General features: G+C 39.0%; 1 protein-coding gene across 3 annotated transcripts in view; it reads left to right on the plus strand.

Annotated features, from left to right (window-relative positions):
- The window catches only part of wdr7 (WD repeat domain 7), a 212,265-nt gene that overhangs the window by 164,757 nt on the left and 24,893 nt on the right, over positions 1-22,615 (plus strand). For all 3 annotated transcript variants that reach the window (XM_088912070.1, XM_088912072.1, XM_088912073.1), the window contains 5 exons: positions 7,235-7,421; positions 18,330-18,447; positions 19,552-19,701; positions 20,366-20,448; positions 21,623-21,722. In XM_088912070.1, the coding sequence (XP_088768196.1) occupies positions 7,235-7,421; positions 18,330-18,447; positions 19,552-19,701; positions 20,366-20,448; positions 21,623-21,722 (638 nt within the window). The remainder of the gene's footprint in view (positions 1-7,234; positions 7,422-18,329; positions 18,448-19,551; positions 19,702-20,365; positions 20,449-21,622; positions 21,723-22,615) is intronic.

Here is a 22,615-nt window from a genome sequence, read left to right on the forward strand (position 1 = left end):
TATTCTTGCCTTTATATGGTGAGAACCTTACCAAAGGTCTTTAGAGGAGAGTGACCTTGGTGTAACTAGTAAGTAGGTTAAACAGTAAGTGCAGCAGAAATATATTGAATGACTATTCTAAAGGTACAGGGCATATTACAGAGTACTTTTGATTTCTAGCATTCGTTCAAATGCTACACATTTTTGCACAACAGATGAAGTCAAGGCTCAGGATGGCTTGCAAGTAGAGAAATAAGCACAGGGCAGTAGGTGGCAGTCAGGGAAGCAGGTGCCCCAGCACCCCATAATCAAGATAACTGCCAAAGGGAAAGCTAGAGAGAACAGATGTCTTCACTTTAGATTTGAACAAGGAGAGCATAGGGTCGTCTCTAGTGGCAACTACCAGGGAAGTGCAGCGTTAAAGCTGAAAAAGTGTCACCCGCAGTGTGTCACAGGCAGAGACGTCACGAGCAGCCTAGAGCTAAGTAGCTACTGTGCACAACTGCCTCGGGATGTGTGCTGTTTGTGAAGAGCCATGTTGCGAGGCCTGCGTAATGTCCATCAGTCCTGTCTGAGGTGAGCTGGGCGTGGCATCTGAAAAACAACGAATCGGTTCTCTGCCTTCCATTAGACGAGGGGTCTGCTGTTGTAGCCCCAGAGAGCTACAGTACGGCTTCCTCTGGTTTACCGGGGATAGCTTGAGAGAGGGTAGCCTACACCTTTTGTTTCTCCTTCTCTTCCCTGTCCTCTCTCTTACTGCTTTACACACCACAGGAAAACAAAACATTGTGTGGCTTGCTCTTCGTTTTTACTTCTCATTGTGGAATAAACCTACAGTATATTTGAACCTACAGTATAATACCTGGAAGACTACAGCTCTCTAGACCCCTGCCTTAGACTTCTCCAGGACAATATTGGAGCTCTGTGTCGTATAAAATGGCTGAGCTGAGCTGAGCCCCATTGGCATGAGCTCCATAGCTTTTGCAAAATGTGCTGATCAGCTTCACCAGTGATAAACAGATCTGTGCACTCAGTGGGATGTGAAAGTCATTTTCTACCACAAGATGTAAAATTCAGCTCCTCAGCTGAGCGGTTTGTGAATTATAAATGATCATTTTTCATAAGGGTGAAGGAAAATCTCTGTTGTCAACACCTGCCTAGCATTTCCACTTTCAGTTAGCCTAGGTTGTATTTTCTAATTGGGTTTTTTTTCCCCACTTCAGGTTTTATAATTAAGACGGTTTATTGGATAAGTTATTCAGAGAACTTGTTGCTCACCCAATTGGCTTTTAGATGTAATGGCCTGAAATAAATTCTTGTGCCTCACAGATAATTGTATCTGTAATTATTTGGCAGTTATCTATCACAAACAACATAAAAATTGATTTGTAGGCCAACATCAGGCTGTTTGGAAACCCCTTGTCAGTATTGCTGCAGATCATTACACACTATGCAGACCCTAATGGTCCTCGTTCAGCCTTGTTCACAGTGTAGCCCTGCTTGAGTGAGGTAGCTAGGAATTACAGGGGTGATTATCATTATCAAAGCCATTCTGTGAAATTGTACTTTTTTTCTGTATTGTTTTTGAATGCCACAATGGAGCCAACCTTTCATTATGTGTGCACACTGATGTCTCAGGCTCTGCACTGCAATTTACTCTGTGTGCATCTGTGTGCACACACCAGCATCATCGCAGACTACACTTATGTGTGAGTCAGAGGTGTCTGTCTTACGGATTTCAGTTAAATGCCAGAGGAACCCAAAATGGCCATCCTCTGGAGACCCTCCCCCATGCCGCGCTGACCAGAGCAGATGCAGCTCTGTCTTGGTAATGATTACAGCACTGACCCTGGGGTAGTGTCCGCTAAATGCCTTTTCCTGTCTTTGCTGCAAAGGTTCCCAAGATTTAAGGTTTTGGGGAAAAAGAGCCAACTTTTCTGTTGCAATTAATTTGGGATAGATGATATTCCAACATGATAAACACTTGTCGGTGACATATAGCCTAAGACCAACACACCCCTCTCCCTGCACTCTGTAATGAGTCAGACATTGTGTTTGGTATGATTTAATGTCCCTGTAGGTTTCCATTTCTCATTGAACATCATAGATATTATTATTAATGGCGGCATTAGTCGTGCTAACAGCAGTAATAGTGTGAATATTACAATGCAGTTCAGAATTTTCTTACACCGTACTCCTCGTGCTGCAGCATGGTGCATGAGATCGTTGGGGTTTTTGTGCCCAGGAGAGTGAGAATTTGGCGGAATATTTGAAATAAACTCAGTCCATTTTCTCATGTTTATATAAGTGCAGTAAAATTATGACTGTTTCTGAAGCGTTTACTTGAACTACAGGTTTAGCAAAATGGGAAATCAAGACTCAGAATGAACATATTTTCTATTCCTATTAAGCATGTGCTGTGTGCTGTTTCTACAAAATTTCTTCAAACAGCATGAAAACCTACGTTAGTGCACAGTTGTATTTAAATTGTGGAATTGTGATGCTAGCTCTCTGTAAATGCTCTAGGTTCTGTATGTGTGTGTGATTTCAGAGGCTGTCCGCTTGGGAATGTAGTACAACAGGCACATTTAACAAAGGCAGACAGGCAAGAGTCCTTCACTGTGTCCTTTCTCACAGCAGCCATGTAGAGAAGCTTTTAAAATCGGAGAACAGTGGTGGACATCTCAGGCTTTGTTTTGAAACAACAGAAAAGTGGTTTACCCAAGGCAGAAGGAAGGCTGTCTTGTTATTGGCTGTTTGGTTTCTAAGAACAACAGCATTGCCTCAATATGCAGTTTAGATCATACAGTATATACAGTATAGGAAATACTTTCTGTTTTTATTTATATTTATATTTTTGCTTTTTAACCATTTTTAAATGAGGTAGTAGTAGTAATTAATATATTATTATTATTAACTGTTTTAAAATTAAATGTATATAATTTTTATCATACAGGAAACGGCAAGGATTAATCCACATTAAGAAACTAACATCCTCGTAAAAAAAAAAACAGACGCTTGCGCCCAGATCAGGATGTAAAATTGAAAACCTCTTTACCGGCTGACAGTTTTTGCCAAGTCTTTGTGTCTGCGTTTCCTGGGTCCGCTTGTACACGCCTAATATCTGTAATGTCTATTATAAAGGTCAGTGCAGAACAGCGCAGTGAATGCTGTATGAATGGGAGGGCCTCTGTGCTTGTCTGTTAATGGTCAATCTGCCCCTGCAGTGCTTCTCTTAAATACCAGGTCATGCCTGAAGTGACCTCTGCAGAAAATGTTTTCCCCACTCACACGTAAAATGGCTGATCCAGCGGCCAGTGCGCAGCCTTTTTCTTCTGCTCCTCGGAATCCTGGCACTCAGCATTACTGAATGTTGATTTGTCGGTAGCAGAGGGATCTCTGATTCAAGGTGGACAAAAAAGGTATAATACAGGGTTCAGATCTGTTTGTTTTAAAGGTTTTGGCAAAACAGTCTCATTAAAACATTTGTGTTTTAAAGAGGCCTAAGGTCACCTTAACTAGGATCTTCATTTTTCCTGATGAAAAAGTGATAAGAAGCTGATGGATTTTTATTTAAATGGATTTAATACCCATATTCTGCAAATAGCGTTAACAGTAGAATAAATGTGTTGTAAAATATAACTAGAACTGGAACAGCACAACTGTTAAGAGAAAATAAGAATGACAAAAGCATAGCAGCAATATGGATCTGATTTCTTTGTTTGCTCGATATTTTCAGTAGGTGTTTGCTATAGCCCCTATAGTGTTAAGAGGCAGAAGTATAATTACAGGGCAGAGCACCTTGAAAGAATAATTTCTGTATGGCTTCTGTATCTTGTGCATTCCTCTGTCTGAACAGCCATTCAAGTACTCCGTTAACAATAGTCTAGAGACCAGACACGTCTGCAGGTGAATGAAGAAAAGAGAAAAAACAGAACAGCAGAATACTGCCAGAGTCAGTGTAGTGAAGTGTTTAGCCTAGTCAGCCAAACAATGCTGTTGAGCTATTGTTGCCCTATTGCATGCTTGGAAACAGATTTGATTATGGGACTGGTGTACATTGTGATGAATAACAGCAGATTATCTGAACTAGTGTAAGTGCATTAATGGGTAATGGGATAGAAATCTGAAGTATGGCTTTTGAAATAATAGCAGCCATTGTTCAGCACTATTGTCAGAAAAGACATTCACTGTAGGAACAATATATTAATTTTCTACAAAATGTCTTTTACTGTGAAAGCTGAATTTATAATGTGAAGGTGTTCTATTATCTTTGAGATTACTTATAGCCAGAGAGATTCAAATTATTTAAGGTTTTTTTTATAAAATGTATACTGCATGCACATAGCTGTGTGTATCCACTGGTCTGTCTTGCAATCAGTCACTTGTTATGCCTGAAAAAAGATGAACTACAGGGCCTTGATGCATTTACATCAGAACATCTAATTAGTCTTTTTTAAAAAATATGCTTTTAAAATTATGTGTAAAAAATCTACAAAATCGGATTTTGTTTTTCCAACATATATTTAAAAAGGGCCTTGTCGATAAACATCTGCTGATCTTGAGTTAGCAGCTTCAGGGCAGAAAGTCTTTAAATGCAAAAACTGCAGATTGAGATTAAACTTGTCATTTTTTCCTACTGTGCTGCCAGGAAACGCTGAACAAAAAATGCCCTTTTACGTATGAATAAAAACATTAAATTGAAATTGCTGTTTCAGTATAAAGAAATCAGAAAAACAAGATGTAGTAGTTAAAGTCGTAGAAAAATAGTGGTTGGAACCGGACAAATTATCAGAAATATTTTTCTAACCTCTTCTAATTCAGAGTCGCTGGGGAGCTGGGGCCTCACCCTGCAAGCAGTCACTGGGGAGACACACATCCACACATTCCTAGCACCAATTTTCCCAGAAGCCAATTAACCCACCAGTATGTTTTTGTGGGAACAAACCAGAGCATCTAGTGGAAGTCCATGCGAACATGAGGAGAACATACGGACTCCACCCAGATAGCTCCCTAGGTCCGCAATTGAACCCAGGACCTCAGTGCTGTGAGGCAGCAATGCTAACCATTACGCCACTGTTCTGTCCACTCAAACCCTATAGTAAACTTTATTTGACATAGTACCTTTGAATCGTCTGAAATGCTTTATGATACGTATAGAACACACTTCACTATAAAATAAAGCTCCGAAGCCTACAGCAAAGCAGACACAGAGGGTAAAACATTTGCAGTCCCTGATTACTTTTGGGATGGTGTTCCTGAGCTTTAGGGCACAGCAGCAAAAGGTCTTGTCACTCATAAAGTATAGACAAACAGTAAACACACAACACATAATAAGACAGAATCAGCCAAGCACAGTGCTGACAAGGTTTCATCTCTATCTTGGGGAAAAAGCCAATGATCTGTCCTCTCTCTTGTAACATTTAAGTTGTATTCTGGGCCAGTCTTCATAGTAAAGGTAATTCAGACCAAGTAGTTTTAGTATTTGACTGAGAGGAAACACAGAAATGCTACGTAGAAGGGGACTCGTTACTGAGCCCTGCAGAACACCATGTGTAACCTACCCAACCTCAGATCTAAACCTTCAAGTGAAATGAAATGTCTGTGCTTAGTAATGTAATATATATATATACTAATTAAAGACAGTACCCAAGATACTAAGCTCTTTAATTGAGTACTGTGCATATCATGATTTACAGTCCTGGATGTAACACTGTCTGAGAAGTAAGAGTGCTCCTGAACTAGCCACGAGGAGGCTGTTGTTAGCAGCTTTAATGCACACTTGCTATATATTTGTCTTACTTAGTTAGAAAGAGTTGGAAATAGTGCATTTGCAGTGAGATGATTACACTGCACCAGCACTGGACCTTTCTATTGTTTTCGAAAGCGGAGTCAAGTTAGATATGAGCCAAAATCCAAAATCAAGATAAGCCATTGGTGTAACTGCCATAGTTTTAAAAGCAGCCCGCATTATCCCTGAACTTTGTCGTTTATTATGTTAAGGAGCAAAGGGCAGAAAGGTACAAGTGAAATGACATAAAGGGAATAGAGCTCAACAGGTGGGAAGGGTCTTCCATATGTGATCCCTCTTCAGCAAGGCGTTGAAGAGTCATCTGTGACAGGAGAAAGACGAGAGCACGCAAAGTCAGGCAAAGAGGCAGTGCTGTAGAAGAAAGAGGTGGGGATGTGGTACAAGATGTTATCAATCTCAGTTGTAAAAATGTCTATGTAATAAAAAATGTGTGCTAAGCAGGGGTAGTAACCACAGAAGTAAAAGAAGTGAATCAGTCCCACTTGTGCGAGATCTTTCTCCACTGTTCCAGGTAGCTGTTACCTTCCTTATTGCTGAGTTCAGGTGACTTTGCCAGGCAGTCTAATTACATTGTTTCCTGTCTCTCCAAGAAAGATGTACAGATGGGGACTGAACTATACTGTATGTTAACTCCTGACCCTTAATGTGAACTATTTTAGGATACTGAAATCAACTAAGGCAGGTGGTATCAATTTTAACTTAATATTTTATTTGTAATTCTGTTGTTCTGTTTCTGTAATGTGTACAAAACGCATAACCCACCTGTGTGCATAACGCAGAAGAAAACATGAAAAGATCTGATTAAAAAATCGACTGTTAAGGCAACAATGTGTTCTGTTGTTTTCTTCCTGAATAAGCACTTTAAAAGTTTGCAAAAAAAATAGCTTGAGAATTAGACGATGATTGATCCCAGGAACCTCATCCAGTCATAGTATGGACTTATTGCTTGTTCCGGGTTTCCAAAACCCTCTTTGAAAAGAAGTGTCTCCTCATCTCAGTTTCAAATGCACTTCCTCATAGTGTCCATTCGTGCTCTCTCCTTGTTTCACTCATGATCTGAAGAACTTCACTGAGTTAATTTTGTCAGTGCCTGTGAGGATTTAAAATTCCTGTATATTTGTTCTGATTTTGAATTGTGCCTTCGCAGAGTGATATGAAATAGTTGCAATATGAGTCAGTAGGTTTTCACACTGTGGGTGATCTTGAAATGATGCGTTCTTTGATACTTGGGAACTGTTTCAAATTGTCCTGTCAGAGTAACGCTGTATCACGTGTACAGTAATTCAGCATCTTCAGGTTAAGAGGGAGCAAAAGGTATATAATCATCCTGGCTGTCCCCAAATCCTGATCTGAAAACCATGTAGGAAGCACTGATATTGTTTCTGTGTGCACCGATGCTCAGCCGACTGAATCCGCTACTCTGTTCTTCTCCCGCCATCCCAGGCAAGGCTCTCACGTTCCTGCTGCTGCAGCCCCCCAGTCCCAAGCTCCCTCCACACAGCACCATTCGCCGCACCGCCATCGACCTCATCGGCCGCGGCTTCACCGTCTGGGAGCCCTACATGGATGTGTCGGCGGTGCTGATGGGCCTGCTGGAGCTGTGCGCCGATGCCGAGAAGCAGCTAGCCAAGTGAGTACCGCTGAGCCCTGTATTGACGTAAGCGGGCCCGCGCACATATTGCATATAGCGTTTTTTCATCCTGGAGGACCCCAGAAGTGCTTCACAGATAGGGAGGGATCTACTCTGTCCCCCACTGATGTGCTGCCCCCCCCCCCCACACTTGAGTGATGCGCAGTAATCGTTGTACAGACACAGATGCTGGACTGTTTGAGCTCAGAGTGGAATTTAACCAAGACACCTGGGCGGGGGGGGCTATAACAGGCGCTATTCAATCCCGCTGCACTAATGGGACCAATTGGAACCTTTGCCAGTTTTTCTGGTGAAAAGTTGGGAGATCTGACACATAGGAATGTGTTCCATAGGAATGGAAAGCAATCAAAGAGTTCAAGTTAACCCTAGTATCAGGTCAGTTGTGAAGGGTTCGGTTATGTCACTGGTGCTCAGCTGGGAAGGAATCCAGAGGGTGTGTGGGTCCCCAGGGCCTGGGCTGGGAGTCCCTTCCTCAGAGGTGTCCCAAGATGCCACAGCTGACCAGGCACAACTTTTCTTGCCTTCTGAAATCTGATTAGACTGGGCAAGGAGGTTGTAGTGCTGCTGTAAAAAGTGACTTACGAAACAAGTGAGAATACACATTATAATTTCTCCTCTAAATATAAATGAATGTTATTTTGTAATATTAAATTTATGTTACAAAAAATAGAATTCAGAATAGTTTTAAGAATATTTTGGAACAGTATGCCCACGGTTTCTTGGCCCTACTATTCTTTATTCTTTTGTTGCGCATCTAATCAGTTTCTAATCCTGTCGCAGGTGATTAAATCTCCTCACCCAACAATGGAGCTTTTATTCTCAGCCTTGTAGTTTCTTTGTAATGGTCATTCAGTGGTATCGCAGTGGGTTAGGTTTTTCAGATCTTTTTTTTTTATCAGGAAGCAAGAAGGGGTTGCGTCTGGGCAGCTAACCGATGTTTTCAAAGTGGTTTTCAAATAAACACCTCCTCTCCGTAAGGCTGGCTTTAATCAAGGACAGGGGCACAAGGCCGTCTGTTTGCAGAGATGGTAATTCTGCAGCTCGCGAAGATGTGTCAAGTTAAGGTTAAGCAGAGAAATGGCTTAAGAGCATCAATATGAAATAATGTTGGTATCCTTGCTTTATGTTGCAGACCTTTACAGTGAACAGAAAACACATCTGTCTGTTCCTAACCTTTAAGAAACTGCCACACAAATAAAGTTAAATTGGACTGCTAGGACACCAAATGAAAAATACTGTGAACATCTGTTTATGTAATTAAGATGAAACCTTATCTTTACAAATTTATTATGAGTATATATATGTCTGCTTTCCCTGTAGCGTGTTCTAATAGGGTTAGTCTGAAAGACAGTAATTTTTCAGTGTTTATTAGAAGAGGGACCTGATGCTTGGCACTTAGTACAAACTCCAAATGTAGACGTGACATGCTTTCTAGACAAAAAATTAGATTTGCCAGCAAGATTCCCCCTCATCCTCCATCAAGTAGCCCCCGACTCACCCTCATATTTCTGTTCTCATTGTCCGCCTTAAAGAATGAGTCATTGCGTAGATTACGATGTTGCACTGTCTGACCTCAGATTGAAATCAGTCAGAGCCTACTGGTCACTGCAAAAGCAAGTTCTATCACTTGCTTATCAGCGCCGGCAAACGGTACTTGAATCTTTATTTTAAGAGAAAAGGTGTCTGGCCTGGGGGGGGCAGGACCTACACATTCGCGCTGTCTAGTGGTAACAAAATTAATTCCATAAAAAAGTGAGTCTGTGATGTCCAATCACATTTTCAAGGTCTCATCTCCCAAGCCTGTAGAACAAAGGCTGTATCTCAACAAAACATCAGGACACTGCAAGATAACAGACAAATTGGATACTTATACAATTCTGTATTCATCTTCCGTTTTTTTTAGACATGTTTTTTTATTTTTGTTAAGGTTGTTTTGTTTCAATTCAGTTATCAGTGGCTTCTGTATTTGTGAAAGACTTTTAATCATTGCTTTTAATATTAATTGTGCATTAGGCTGCTGCTGATGAAGTGCATTAAACAGGAAATTTCACTTCCTGAAAAAAAACAAGCAGAGCCGAGTTAATTTACTCTTCCATTTAAATTGCTGGGAATTACATTTTTACATCTGAAAATAAGTCTACATAGATCTATATTACATCATTAACTTACCTAGACACGAGCACTTGCTGTAAAGACACACTGACATTTGTGTTATATACAGTACCTCAATCTTTAAAGCCTATTGGGCAGGGTTGTATGTGCTGTGAAATACTAGGAATACTGGGTCACTGCCAACTCTGTGATTGAGCAGAGCTCTGTGATCTTAACCACAAAACAGAGATGGAACAAAACCTTTAAAAGAGAAACCTGTCTTTTTTTCAGCAGGGTCTGATAATGATGCAGATTTGGTACTTAGCCCTTTGTTCGTTGTTATGGTAATTATGAACTAACAAAAAAAATGTATTTATTAGGTCAATTGCTCCTGTGATGGTGAAACTTTTCTTTTTGATTAGGTCAGTACTTTTTATGGGCTTTAACTGATCACCCTTGAAATAACGTTTTTGGCAAAGCCAATTCAATTAGAGCTTTCTTGGCCTGTGCCACCACGTACTGTTCCTGCTTTTCTTGTTTTTACCTTGAAAAGTCAACCAGGAAGGCAAAAGTTATTCATAACACTGACAGTTCCTAAACCTTGAGTTTCAATTATATGATTTATGGTAATTTTGAATTAATCTTAGATCAAACACTTTCCTCTGACATTTATCTTAAATGTAAAAGCAAAGAGATATATATATATATTTACCATAATTAGTTCTGTACCAGTTCATTTACTGCAACCATACTTACAGTTGCCTTTATGTGTAAATATTAGTCAGTCATAGTTTTATATTCAAATGCTTGTGCCAGTGCTTTCTTGTATTATTTTGATTTAAAAAAACAACTGGTTGAAAAGCAGTGCTAGTTTGTCATCTCTGCCATGGTTGTAATTTTCCCTGTACTGATGTGCAGGGAATAATGCTTTGCAATTATCCAGAATTCAAAGCAGTTCTTGTATTTGTTTTGTTGTTTTTTCCTTTTGCTGGGAAGTTGCAGTTCTTTTGGATTGATGACTTGAGGTTTTGCACTGTCATTTATATGGCTGCATACAAATTCCTATTCTAAAACAGGAATGTAGGTGGCACTGTGGATAAGCGTATTTCATTCACACACCAACCTGCTTCTGAGATTTAATTAGACAGCAGTGTTTAAGTAATGGGCCCATAACAATCACAGAAGGCTCGTAGGAGTTGTTGAGTCACAGGAACAGCCATGGAATATACTGTCGAGCTGAGAAACGGAGATGTTTCACAAGATTTTTACTGCACTTTTAATTCTATTACATACTATTACAATGCCTATAAAATATTCCATTTCCATCTCATAGCTCAAGTCACCTACTGTAATTTATTCCCAAGAAGCTGTTGTAGAGAGCATAGTTTCAGCAAGTGTATACGTTTTGCTTTTAAAGAACAACAGTTCATTTCAGAAAATTGGGCAATTGTTATCTAGAATGTGTGACTAATTGTGGCATTATTTTTAAAAGCAAAGCTTATAAAAATTGATTTTTAATTATTGTTGAATACATAGTTTATTAGTTCAATCTAATGGATAGTGTATAGTGTTTCTTATATTTAATGTTTGCTTTATTTCCAAAGTTGTGATAATTCCTGCCTCTGTTATGTAAAAGTAATGCTCTGTCAATCATCCTTTTTCTTCTGTGGTTTTAAGAAAATAATCTGTCGAATCTGCAAATTTAACAGCACGAGATTTACAGCTAGAACGTTTCCTTCACATTTTTTTGTTCAGTGTTAAACTCTAGTTCAGATACTAAAGTATCTGAGTTGTACATTGCAATGCAAGGGTTTTCCAAAGTAAGTGAAAGTTGAATATATTTATTTTATTATTCTTTTCTAAAATTCTGTAAGTCTGTACTAGTAATTCTTCTGCTTTTGAAAAGATCTTAGTTAAACCAAAAGTATGGCATACTGCACAAACACCAGATGCCGTCAGCACTGTGTTTTGTATATATACTGTAGAGCAGCAGTATGGAGCAGAGGTTAAGTTTCAGAGTTTGTAACTGGAAGGTTGTGGGTTCAAATCACTTGTGAGACAATGCTGTAGTACCCTTGAGCAAGGTGCTTCACCAAAATTGTTCCAGTAAAATACTCGGTTATTTAAATGGATGGAAGCATAAGTTGCTTTATATATAAGCACCAGCCAAAGAAACTAGTTAAGATATAATTAATAATTATATACATGATATATACATCTGAAGTTCAGATAAAAACACCTCTGAATTTTGTGCCAATTATTTTTAAAATAATGTTTTTATTTCGAATGGTGTTTCATCTGGAAATTAGCAGATTAGATGTATTCTTAAAGAACCATTTTAAACAAGCTCTTAATGAATTTCATTAAATATGCAAACATAATGAAAATGAAAGAAATCAATAAGAAATGGAAATCTTATTGAGAATGCAAAGATGAATAATTACTATCCAGCAGTGGCTGAAGAGCTATTTAAATGTGTTCTGGGTGTACGGATATTTTATTACGAAGCTGGTAAACACTTCCAATTTGGTTTGTTTTTAATTCTGCTGATTTAAAAATCTAGGAAAGAAGAACATTCTTGAGGCTTTGTTTGCACAGATTGTGCAAAAGCAAACAAGGATGCAATATGGAGCAACATTATAGTGCTAAAAGCATTTTGTGAATTTAAACAGCTCTCCTGTATTGCACATTCTGTTGAGATGGATTGTTTTTCTGATGAAAACCCTTTATCTTATATCGGATGTTTTAAATGGTAAAGCTGGTGTTTCCAGAATGTGTCCCACCAGCAGCAGGGGGCTGGGGGGCCTGGGGAACAGATGCTGAAGGAAGAACCCTTTATCTCTCTTCTCTCCTTTGCCCTGCCCACAGAGGCAGGCTGGTTTTGCCCTCTTTAGTGCCTGGTGTTTCTTGCCCGGGGTCCACAGTGCACATCTGCCTGTGTGCTTTACTTCGTGGACTTTTGTGTGGAGCTTTTGTTTGTGTGTCCATATGTGTAGGCTAGAGGAGAGCGGCAGGCTGCCTATGCGAGTCCTCAAAGTACTTAAGAGAGACAAACTTCACGGCCCCCTGCTGTGGCAGCACAGCACATAAATCCCCTACAGAAAAAATGGGGCAGAAGACGCGGGACTTTACTGCATTAGACACGCTCTGTACTATGGGTGGCACGTGTGGCTCCGTTTTTGAGTGGGTCCCCTTTTTCACATAGAAGCATGTTGTCCACGGAACTTCATGCTGTTTTCTCCTGATTATGATCGTGTTCTTTAGAAAACAGTGGTGCAAGTGCATGGGTTAAAAAGTTCTAGACTTGAGGTTCTCAGTTCAGCCTCTTGCTATTTTATTTCTCATTTGTTTGTGTGAACTGCGCTCTCTTTTCACATTCTACCTCTGCGTCGTCGAAAATTGCAAAGGATTTCAAGTATTTCACTTTTTTCTCTCCTTATTTTTTACAAAAACGACATACACCACTCTTTCACATAAAACATAAGTATTTAAAAAACAACAACAATCCAAATAGTCCCTCTATATCCCAAAAAAGGTCTGTATTCCAACTCCTGGTCCCCCAGACCTACTGCAACCCAAAGGCAAGACTTCCTTTCCTATCAGAAACATTCTGCTTATAGTCACTAAAGCATAAAGTATACCAACATCTGGACTTAAAAAATAATGCATTAAGTGTTGGCATCCTGTCAGATGTATACTGTACATCATGGAAAGAGGTTTACAGATGTTAACATCTGTATAAATAATACATGATCAGAAAAATAGAATTCCAGTTACAAATTATAAATTAATAGCCGGTCGAGCATCAACTTATTGACCATGGGGTGTGTCCAGTGTGCAGTCCCACTTCCTTTTCCAGCATGGTTTAGTATAATTCTGTACATTAAAATGCAGGCTGCAAATAGTATTTACCCCTACCTACTGTCTTTGAAGTAAGAGTCTTGACAATTTGTTAGATCGGGTTATACCAAAGCAAATGGCTTGAAGTCACAGTTATGTAAAGGTGCTGATATCTTGAATAACCCTCCTGTGGTGCTTCTCATGCAGAAATAACTAAACGTCCTCTCGATTATATTAATTGCCAGAATACAAACATTTGGGAGCTACTTTAGATTTAATGTTAGTGTCATTATTGTTGTTTTTTCTTTGACAATAACTGGATAGAAGTACAACATTTGAAAAATGAACTTTAGCACATTTAAAATGTAGGCAAAACATTAAACCATATTCACGCTAGTTATTAGTGTAAAAGTGGCTTAATATTTTGTAGCTTTGTGTTTTACAGCTGAGATTTTATTAAATCGAAGAGGAGAATTAGGAAAACATCATTCTTTTAAAAAAGAATCTAGCTTCCAATGTAACATTTTGTTATTAGATTTTTTTATGTTCATCTCTCTGAATTGAAGCCATTTTTTTTTAGTTTCTAAAAAACCTGAACCACCTACACTGTTAAAGAGCAGACATTGCAGATATTAAACATGCTGAGGGGATTGTGAAAAATGTAAATGTGTTTCTTCAGTGTCCTATCATGTCTTAGAGCGATTGCTGTGGCTATTGATTGTTGATATCAGTCAATATTTAAATTACGATATTGATTAACCCCTGCAAGTGTGTGTGGCTACATTGATTTGCATGCTTGTGTTCCACACAGTTTTCTAATGTTTTGTTTTTTTATAAATGTATACCAAGCTATTTATATATATAAAAACATCATACAGCAGTAACAAAGATACAGCTGCAAAAACTTTAAAAATCAATATTTATACCATGTTTCATGATGTTTTAGAAAATCAGAGGTTATTAAATCTTACCCCAAAATAAATGTCTTCTCTTCTGTAATTTTAGTCTTTAGTAGGTGTTTTTATTTCTTTTGTGCTTTTTAGTTAAAATGTTAAAAACGTTCAAACATTTAAAAAAAATCTTTCGTGATCAGTCAGAGGATATTGTTTATTGTTACTGGACGCAGGGGTGAAATTACAGTGGAGACCGAACAAGACATGTCGGCTCTTTTTTTATACAACCGTAGAAGAAAAGGATCCGTTCAATTGACGAGGGCATCGAAAAGAAACCGCTGAGAACTCTGAAAGAGGGATCGATGGAGCTTCTTGAACAAGAATTTGGTGGCTGTGTATTCATTTGTTTAGTCTTGAGATTGTTGTTCCGGTTCCCTGCTGGGTAGAATGGGACAGCTTGTGCTGTTGTGTGTGCTCGCAGATAGAAATGAGCCTGCAATGCAGATGCTTGCGGAGTGATCGGTACTGCTATGTATTAGTGAATGATTGCATTATGGCTAAAATAGTTTGATAACTGCAAACGGTGTAACTAATTATACTGTAGGAAAGTAATGAAGGTGGAAATACTGATTAAAGGTCTTATTATTATAATTATTTAAAAATTAGGCATATTTAGCAGTTGCTTCCAGTTAAATTCCAATCTGTTGAATGTTACAGGTGCTTACAAAGTACATACTGTAGTCCCTTTCATCTGAAAACATCATTCTAAGATTTGGATTTGGGGGGAAAACGTTTCAGAAATATTCTCTGTCAAAGACTGTATTTTTTTTTTTTCACTGCTGTCATTTAAGGAAAACAGTTTTTTATTTTTATTTTTGTTTCTCAGTATGATTTTTTTTTCTGAATTATTACCTTTGCTTAAGTGGTTATAGATATAGCAGCATTCCTTTTTAAATTAGTTGAAATACAATTCATTAAAATAAAAATATTTATTTTATCAAAACATTAATAGGTAAATAATGCTAAAACTATTTCATGGATTTTAGTCATTAAATAGTCTAAGACATATAATAAAGAAAAAGACAAATTATGTTACAGTAATTACCTTTTTTGACCTTATTGGTTCTTCCTAATGTTTCTGTTTCCTTTGGCTTGCTAGGATAATTGTTGTCTCTATATGGTTCTTATGTGCTTGCATTTGAAAGTGCCAAATGGTAAAATAGTCAAATGGACTGTAAGTCAATTGTAAGTCCTCACATAGAATAAACGTGTGTGTCCATTTGGAGGGAGTAGAAGTGGCAGGGGGCTAAATTCTGGTTCACACGTGGGAGAAAACGCCTGTTGCTTATCAGGAAACATAAATTAAGCATTAATGAACCTTTGAGTGGAAAACAGCTGAACCCTCATAAAGTCAATAGAAGATCTGAAAAGAGTGACATCAAATTTAAAAGTGGCTCATCTCGTGAGGTCAGCTTTTCCTCTGTGTTGTTTTTTGCTCTTTCTGAAGCACTCATGTCACGCCTTATTTTTCTCTCCTTTTTAACTGCTCTTAAAGTAGTTGCTTAGTTTTAGAAAGTTATTATTTTTATTCCTAATTATTGTCGTTAGCTGCCTGTTTCAACCATTATAGTATTGCTGTATTTTGTTTTGCTGTTTTTATACTTATTAGTGTGAAACTGTCATTCACATACATTTTCTGATTTAAATTTAAAATCATTTGAAATCATTTAAAATCATTTGAAAAACAATACGTGAACATATTTTTAAAGAGAAAAGAAACTTTTGCCTTATATTAACATCTGTAGAAGATTTTTTTTTTGGTATGATACTGAGTTTGTGAAGCTATAGGTAAAATATTGCTAGGCAGAGAGAAAGAGTCATTCTCTTCAAGAATATGGTAGCTTTTAATTTGTGTTGAAATAAAAGAAGGAAAAGCTTTGAATGAATGGTTTCCATTATGAACAGAAGTAGGGATGCTTTTGCTTTTAGGCCTATTTTGAAACTATAAAGAATGAAGAACCCCCTCCAAGGCTGTTATGTGCATTTCTCAGAGTTAGCGGGGGATTGCTTGTATGAATCCTCTCAGTGGAACAGCAGGTGAATTCAGTGAAAGGCACTATAAAGTAAAGTGCAGTGAGAAAAACAAAGCCCTCTGTACAGTACCTGCTGCATTTTCCACAAAGCATGAACGTGCTAAAGAGATTGCTTGCCATTGTTTCTACCCACAAGCTAGTCTTCAAAACTCCCAGAAACCTGTAGCCTATTCAGGTACATGTGCAAGTTGATGTAAAAAATGTTCCGATTTTCACACCATTCTGCATCTTGGGTATTTTTATTTGTGTTAAATTGCAAAAGAAATTTGCGGTCTCTGCCTGCCCCTAGCCTTCTCTTAAGTCATCGCATACCATGATGTGTAAGGTTATTTATACTGTATAGACTGACTTAAACTCTTAAAGATAAGAGAAATACTAGTATTTTTTATACTGATGCTTAGAAAAAATACTTTTACAAGAAAAAAATAGTTGTATTTCTGTGCGTAACATTTTTGTTTTCATGACTCACGATTTATCTTATACTTGGCATAGTTCTATATGAAGGTGACTCAGAACAGGTGCCTTATCAATCTACGCTGATCAAATCAACCTGACTGACAGCTGACAGCTGCTAATTTTAGAGTAAAATAGTGTTTGACTCTGCATTTTAGCACAAAAGATCCTTGTGCTTGTAAACCTTCTGCTGACAAAGGAAAGAAACCCCCGCGAAGCCTTTATAGTGAAGTATCTGACCATTGGCTGTGTGATTGCTTTTTCAAAGAAAGACAATATTGAGTTGCATTTATGCCAGCTGTTCTATAAAAACATGGCCAAATAGCACTATGATTGTTTATATGTGAATGTTGAAAAAGGGGGATCTGTACTTCATTTTGCCTGGTTTCTCTTTGTTCTGTCAAAGACTTTGGAAGTGCAACAAAAGCCTAGCAGAGCTTGTTCAAGTAACCTGCGGTGTTCAGAGTGTGGCTAGGTTTTTGTTTAGTAATCCTGGAACAGGATCTGTGATTTTGTTTTCGGATAATATCTTTTAAACTACCACAGAATTAGTCCTAAAAAGGGATAAGGGATGAACGTAGCTGGTAAGCTTAACCCATTTATGTCCATGGCAATGAATGTTTGGCATTATCTCATTCAAAAGCAAGTACAATAGTATTTATTGTGATGTGCCAGTTTTGATCTGTAAATGGTTGGCCTTAATATACATATGGCTTAATATTGGCTTTTTGAAGAAAAGTCTGATAAAGTGCCATAGAAGGATGAATACCCTATCAAGGTTCAGTTGTATTTTTTGTAGATTTTTTTTAAATTTCAACAACCATTTTTTAACATTATAACGCTCTTGCTTTCCATATCATTTTTAAACAAGTTTGCATATTGCTTTCCTTAATTCAGATTCACGTCTGTTATGTCTTGTATTAAACTTGTTTTTTTAAATACAACAGTGTGTCTTCTTTGCCATGTGTTGCATAATGTAGCACGATATGTGCTATATAAACAGGCATATATATACATTAAAATACACATATATGCATCTAATAGATGGTTTGACCTTGAGAATAACTGAACGTATTTTACAGTATCTCTGTGGATCACATCATGATCATGCTGATATGCTGAAAGTTTTGGCTGCGTGTCAAAGAGGCATTTGTTCCTCACTACAATGGCTCAGTGACTTCCATCTAGGCCAGATATTGGCCTTCGCAGTGCGATTCCTGATACATATTCTGCACAGGCCCTGGATAATTTGTTAACAAGGCCCTTTTTACATTTGAGACAGATGCACAAACTATTTTCAATTTTCACGCTTAATTGTTCCGGCTGTGTTGTTGACGCTGGAACACCCAGACTCCTAATTATTCCGCATTGTTGGGAGTCTATTATATTCTAACTGTCTGAATGATCCCATTGACCTTGAACTGACATTATAAGCTGTGTCTAATCTTTTCACTCTATATTTCTAATGCTTCCTCTTTTTATTTTGCTGCCTCCCTCTTTGTCTGCTCCCTCGTTAGCATCACAATGGGCCTGCCCCTGAGCCCCGCCGCGGACTCGGCCCGCTCGGCTCGACACGCTCTCTCGCTCATCGCCACGGCCCGACCACCAGCCTTCATAACAACCATCGCCAGGGAGGTGAGTGCCCCGTCGCTAATCACCGCTCCGCCGAGCGCGTGCACGGGAGCTTCTCTTTGTCCGCTCGCGGGGGCCGGCAGCCCTCACTGTCGCCGCGGGGGGGGCGGTCAGATTGATCGCATGCCCCCCCACTCCACCTCGCTGCTGCTCCCCTGGTCTTCACTGAGGGGTGCTCTACAGCCCTTGTCTTGCTCGAAGCCCTGGGTTTGGAGAAGAAGTCAGAGGAGGACTCGTGCCCACGCAGCCCCGTTCAGAAAGTTGGGAGTATCAGCCGGTCTAGAAACGCGGCGGGGCTGGTGCCAGCATGGTTTCCTTTTCTTCCCTTCGGATCCCTCTTTTCCAGTGCTACAAAAAACCCCAATGTCTGACCTGCCAGCTGTCTCCTCTTTAGGTTTAGTAAAGGTTATTTCAGATTCACGTCTGTTATGTAGGTAGATGTGTAGGTAGAAGTTTAGTACAACTCGTCTTGTGAGGGGAAAGGTGAATCAGTGTGTCCTCCTGTATGGGGAAAAGCCCCATAAAATGGGACACACTGAGTAACAGGAAAGCGCAGGTGAGAGATTTCCTTGAGAAGTGAGCTAAGGAGTCCACTGATTCCTCTGCACAGATAAAGCTTTGTGTTTTCAGTTTCTTTCAATAATTTTCGTTATGAGCCTCTCCCATGATTGAATACACCAAACAAATCTTACTTCAAGCTGTTCGGCATTTCTGTTTTAGGGGTTTCGATCAGTGCAATGTGAATTGTTTTCTAAAAAATCAGTACTCTGTTTAGGTGACAAACATCTAACACCTTTAATCTAACATTAAACATGAAGTATGTACAGTATATATACAGATTAGTTAGAGACATTTCTTCTGTTTTGTCAATGAATATGAATTAAAATAACAAATGGATTTTTTTAAATATCCCAGCAAAACAGTACAGTCTATCAATAATGTTAGCTGTTTGTTATAAAGCATGTAATCAGTGCTCCCTTTCCATGTGAATTACATATTCACTCACAAATGCTTTAGAATTCTTTGCAACAAATTGTAAATCATCTGTACCAGCAAGGAGGGAAAGAGCTGATGTGTCAGTGATGCGGTTCTGCCGGTTTTCTGCAGGTCCACAGACACACTGCTCTCCAGGCCAACACTCAGTCCCAGCAGAACGTCCACACCACCACACTGGCGCGCGCCAAGGCCGAGATCCTCCGAGTCATCGAGATCCTCATCGAGAAGATGCCTACCGACGTTGTAGACCTGCTCGTGGAGGTGAGAAGAGATCGCCTGTCTGCCCCGGCGCTCACATTTCCGGCCCAGTTTTGATGAACAGAAATCGATGTCACAAGCATTTGCTGCAGTTCCTTTTTGTACACAGAAAAAACCCTGCCGTGCTGAAATTAGTAGAATCATCCAGTCCCACCCTTAAACCAGAGACATGGAGACTGGCCCTTTGAAAAGACTGTAAAATCACTGGATTTTACAATAAAACTATTATTCATGCTCTGCAATTTTTTAAACTACTGTACATAAGGAAGTTTCTGATTTCTTGATGTACTTACTGTGCATTAAATAACATCATTGCCCCTGTATCAGTTTAATCACTCTGTAATTAGTAATTACTGTGGTGGTAAAGCCAAAGTGCATTTTAATATACACGTATCTCAAAAGAATGATTACTAATTTGGTACAAGTGTGCATTAAGCATAGTTTTGATGAGGATTTTGGCAATAGATTACCCCTTTCTTTTTCATTAAAGTCTAAAACGATGAATAGGAAGAGAGCTATGTAGCCAGCTTTCTCTCTTCCCCCGAGAACAGCAGCAACATTAATTTTCAGTGTCTCAGACATTGACGCATTGCATTTACATCTTGGAAAAAAGTGAATTTGTACGTGCTTTTGTGACTGATTTCTGTAATGATCTTTCCTCCCTGAGGTAATGGACATCATAATGTACTGCCTTGAAGGATCTTTAGTCAAGAAGAAAGGCCTTCAGGAGTGTTTTCCTGCAATTTGTAGGTAAGTCACCATACCACATGAAACCAGGTCATTTTTCTCTTTATTCCTCAGAACATTTCCATTCTATATGGCCACCACTGCTGTGTTGTATTTTTAATAACCCAGAATAATAGACAGTATTATGGTACAATGGTATTTGCAGTTTAGGGGGGATGTATTTTGTACTTTAATGTTAAAGTGCTGTAGAAGGTGCAATACTGTTTTGCAGTTTGGTACCTGGTGACATTTTGCATCTAATAGGATTCTCATCCAGCCTTTTCAATAAAAAAAGACAAAGTATCTTAAACTGTGGCTTAAGATACAAATCTGGAATTCCTCATGTTAATTTAGTACTTGACACGCTCCTGTTTTCGTTCATTTTGGGTTATTGTTGTGTTTTGCTTAATTGTCCATATCATACATCAAAATATGGTATACTTCTGAATTAGTTATGTTTAAGAAATGATGAGGGTCTGTTTCAGGGGTGGTTGAAGTGGACACCTTGTCGTATTATAGTTTTTCCAAGGATCAACTGAATTGATAGAAGTCAGTTGAAATGATCAACTCATCTTGTTTAATAATTTAGATCCAGGCTTTTAGTTTCTGAACACATATTCCTATAGAGTGCATATGTACAGTACATTAAGGATTTTAGTGTATTTTTTTCAATGCTTTTTTATTGGTTACCAAAGTTTGAGTTGCATAACTGCTTTCAGGGAAATACAAGCTGACCTGTTAACCACTTTCAGAGACCTGTAGTGATTTAGGAATAGTGGTTAGAATTATTTCAAAGAGGAATGTTGTTTTCAAAAATGGTAAAAAAAAAAACGTCTTTCATTACCTTCTTTTATCAAGCATCTGGAGAGGATGGTTTAGAGCAGAGCTATCTTTTGGTTCAAGTATGTCTGCAGGTTTGCTACAGTACGTCTACTTAAACACCAGCACCTGAAGGGCTGGCAGAAATAGGTTAATTGGTCTGATTAAACCACTGAGGACCTGGGTTAAGTCATTACAAGTTGGGCTGGAATGAAGGCTTGCTGATCAGTACCCTGGCCTTCCAGGTGCAGGAATCTACACTTAAGGTGTGGGAGAATATTTTAACCCTTCTTTCAGGATTATTCCACATCCCAGGTCAGAGATCACCATATGTTCGATACCTCTGCTCTTCCCGGTAATTTTGCGTCACCTTCCGCAGGTTCTACACGGTGGGTTACTGTGAGCGGAGTCACAGGATAGCGGTAGGAGCTCGCAATGGAACTGTGGCGCTCTATGATGTCCGCACTGGGAAGTGTCAGGTAAATAAATCCCCGCGACTTCTTCTCCATAAAGTGAGAAAGTGATGGAGGAGAGAGAGATCGGCCCTGCGAAACCATTGAGCTGCCGAGCTGCCATAGTCTTACGGATAAGACACGGAGGATCAATAGTTTAATGAAAGGCAGTCAAAGTGTGAAATGTGCGCCACATCCATTTGTTAGAAAGGAGAGCTATCCCAAGCAGGCACCCATTTTTGTGCAGCAGCATTAAGAGAGAGGTGGGTAAATGTTATTTAACCTTTGATGCCTTCGTAAAGGGAGCACAAATCCAGAGAAGCAGATTGATAAGAGCAACTGTGCCCCCGGTTTTGTCATGCATGTGCACAAATCTGCAATGGAAATCTTCCCTCTGGCCCCGAATGTCCTTGTGCAGCTGACAGGCGCAAGTAACTTCCCTGCCAATGTCATTGTATTTATTAGGCTTCCAAGCATGGAAAGGTTTTTATGCTTTTAAGTGCACAAGCTTCGAGTGATTTCCCTAAATTCTAACTGCCACCGGTCAGACACTGTGTAGCTGCTCATCTCCAATGTAGGCAGGTGTCGTGCCTGGGACATGGTTAGGGGCATGGGAAAAAAGAAATGTACTTCTTTGCCAACCAAGATGGCATCCTGGCTCATCTTTTCGGCCATCTCTGTACCACTTCTTAGATTTCAAATGTACTTTTTAAGATTTGCTCCTGTTATGTTCCTGCGACAATAATGAAGTCCTCACTGGTTCATTGTTGATATGATGGACACAACACAAAATACTCTTCCTCTCGTAAAAAAAAAAAATCTGTTTGACCATTGAACTTCATAGGCAGCAGTAGCTAGTAACAATACAACTACCTTATGGTGAAATAGGGTTCCTTCATGAACCAGGATAGCCTTTGTTG

This window comes from Atractosteus spatula, chromosome 3 (assembly GCF_055471065.1).
Source record: "Atractosteus spatula isolate fAtrSpa1 chromosome 3, fAtrSpa1.hap1, whole genome shotgun sequence".
NCBI classification, from domain to species: domain Eukaryota; kingdom Metazoa; phylum Chordata; class Actinopteri; order Semionotiformes; family Lepisosteidae; genus Atractosteus; species Atractosteus spatula.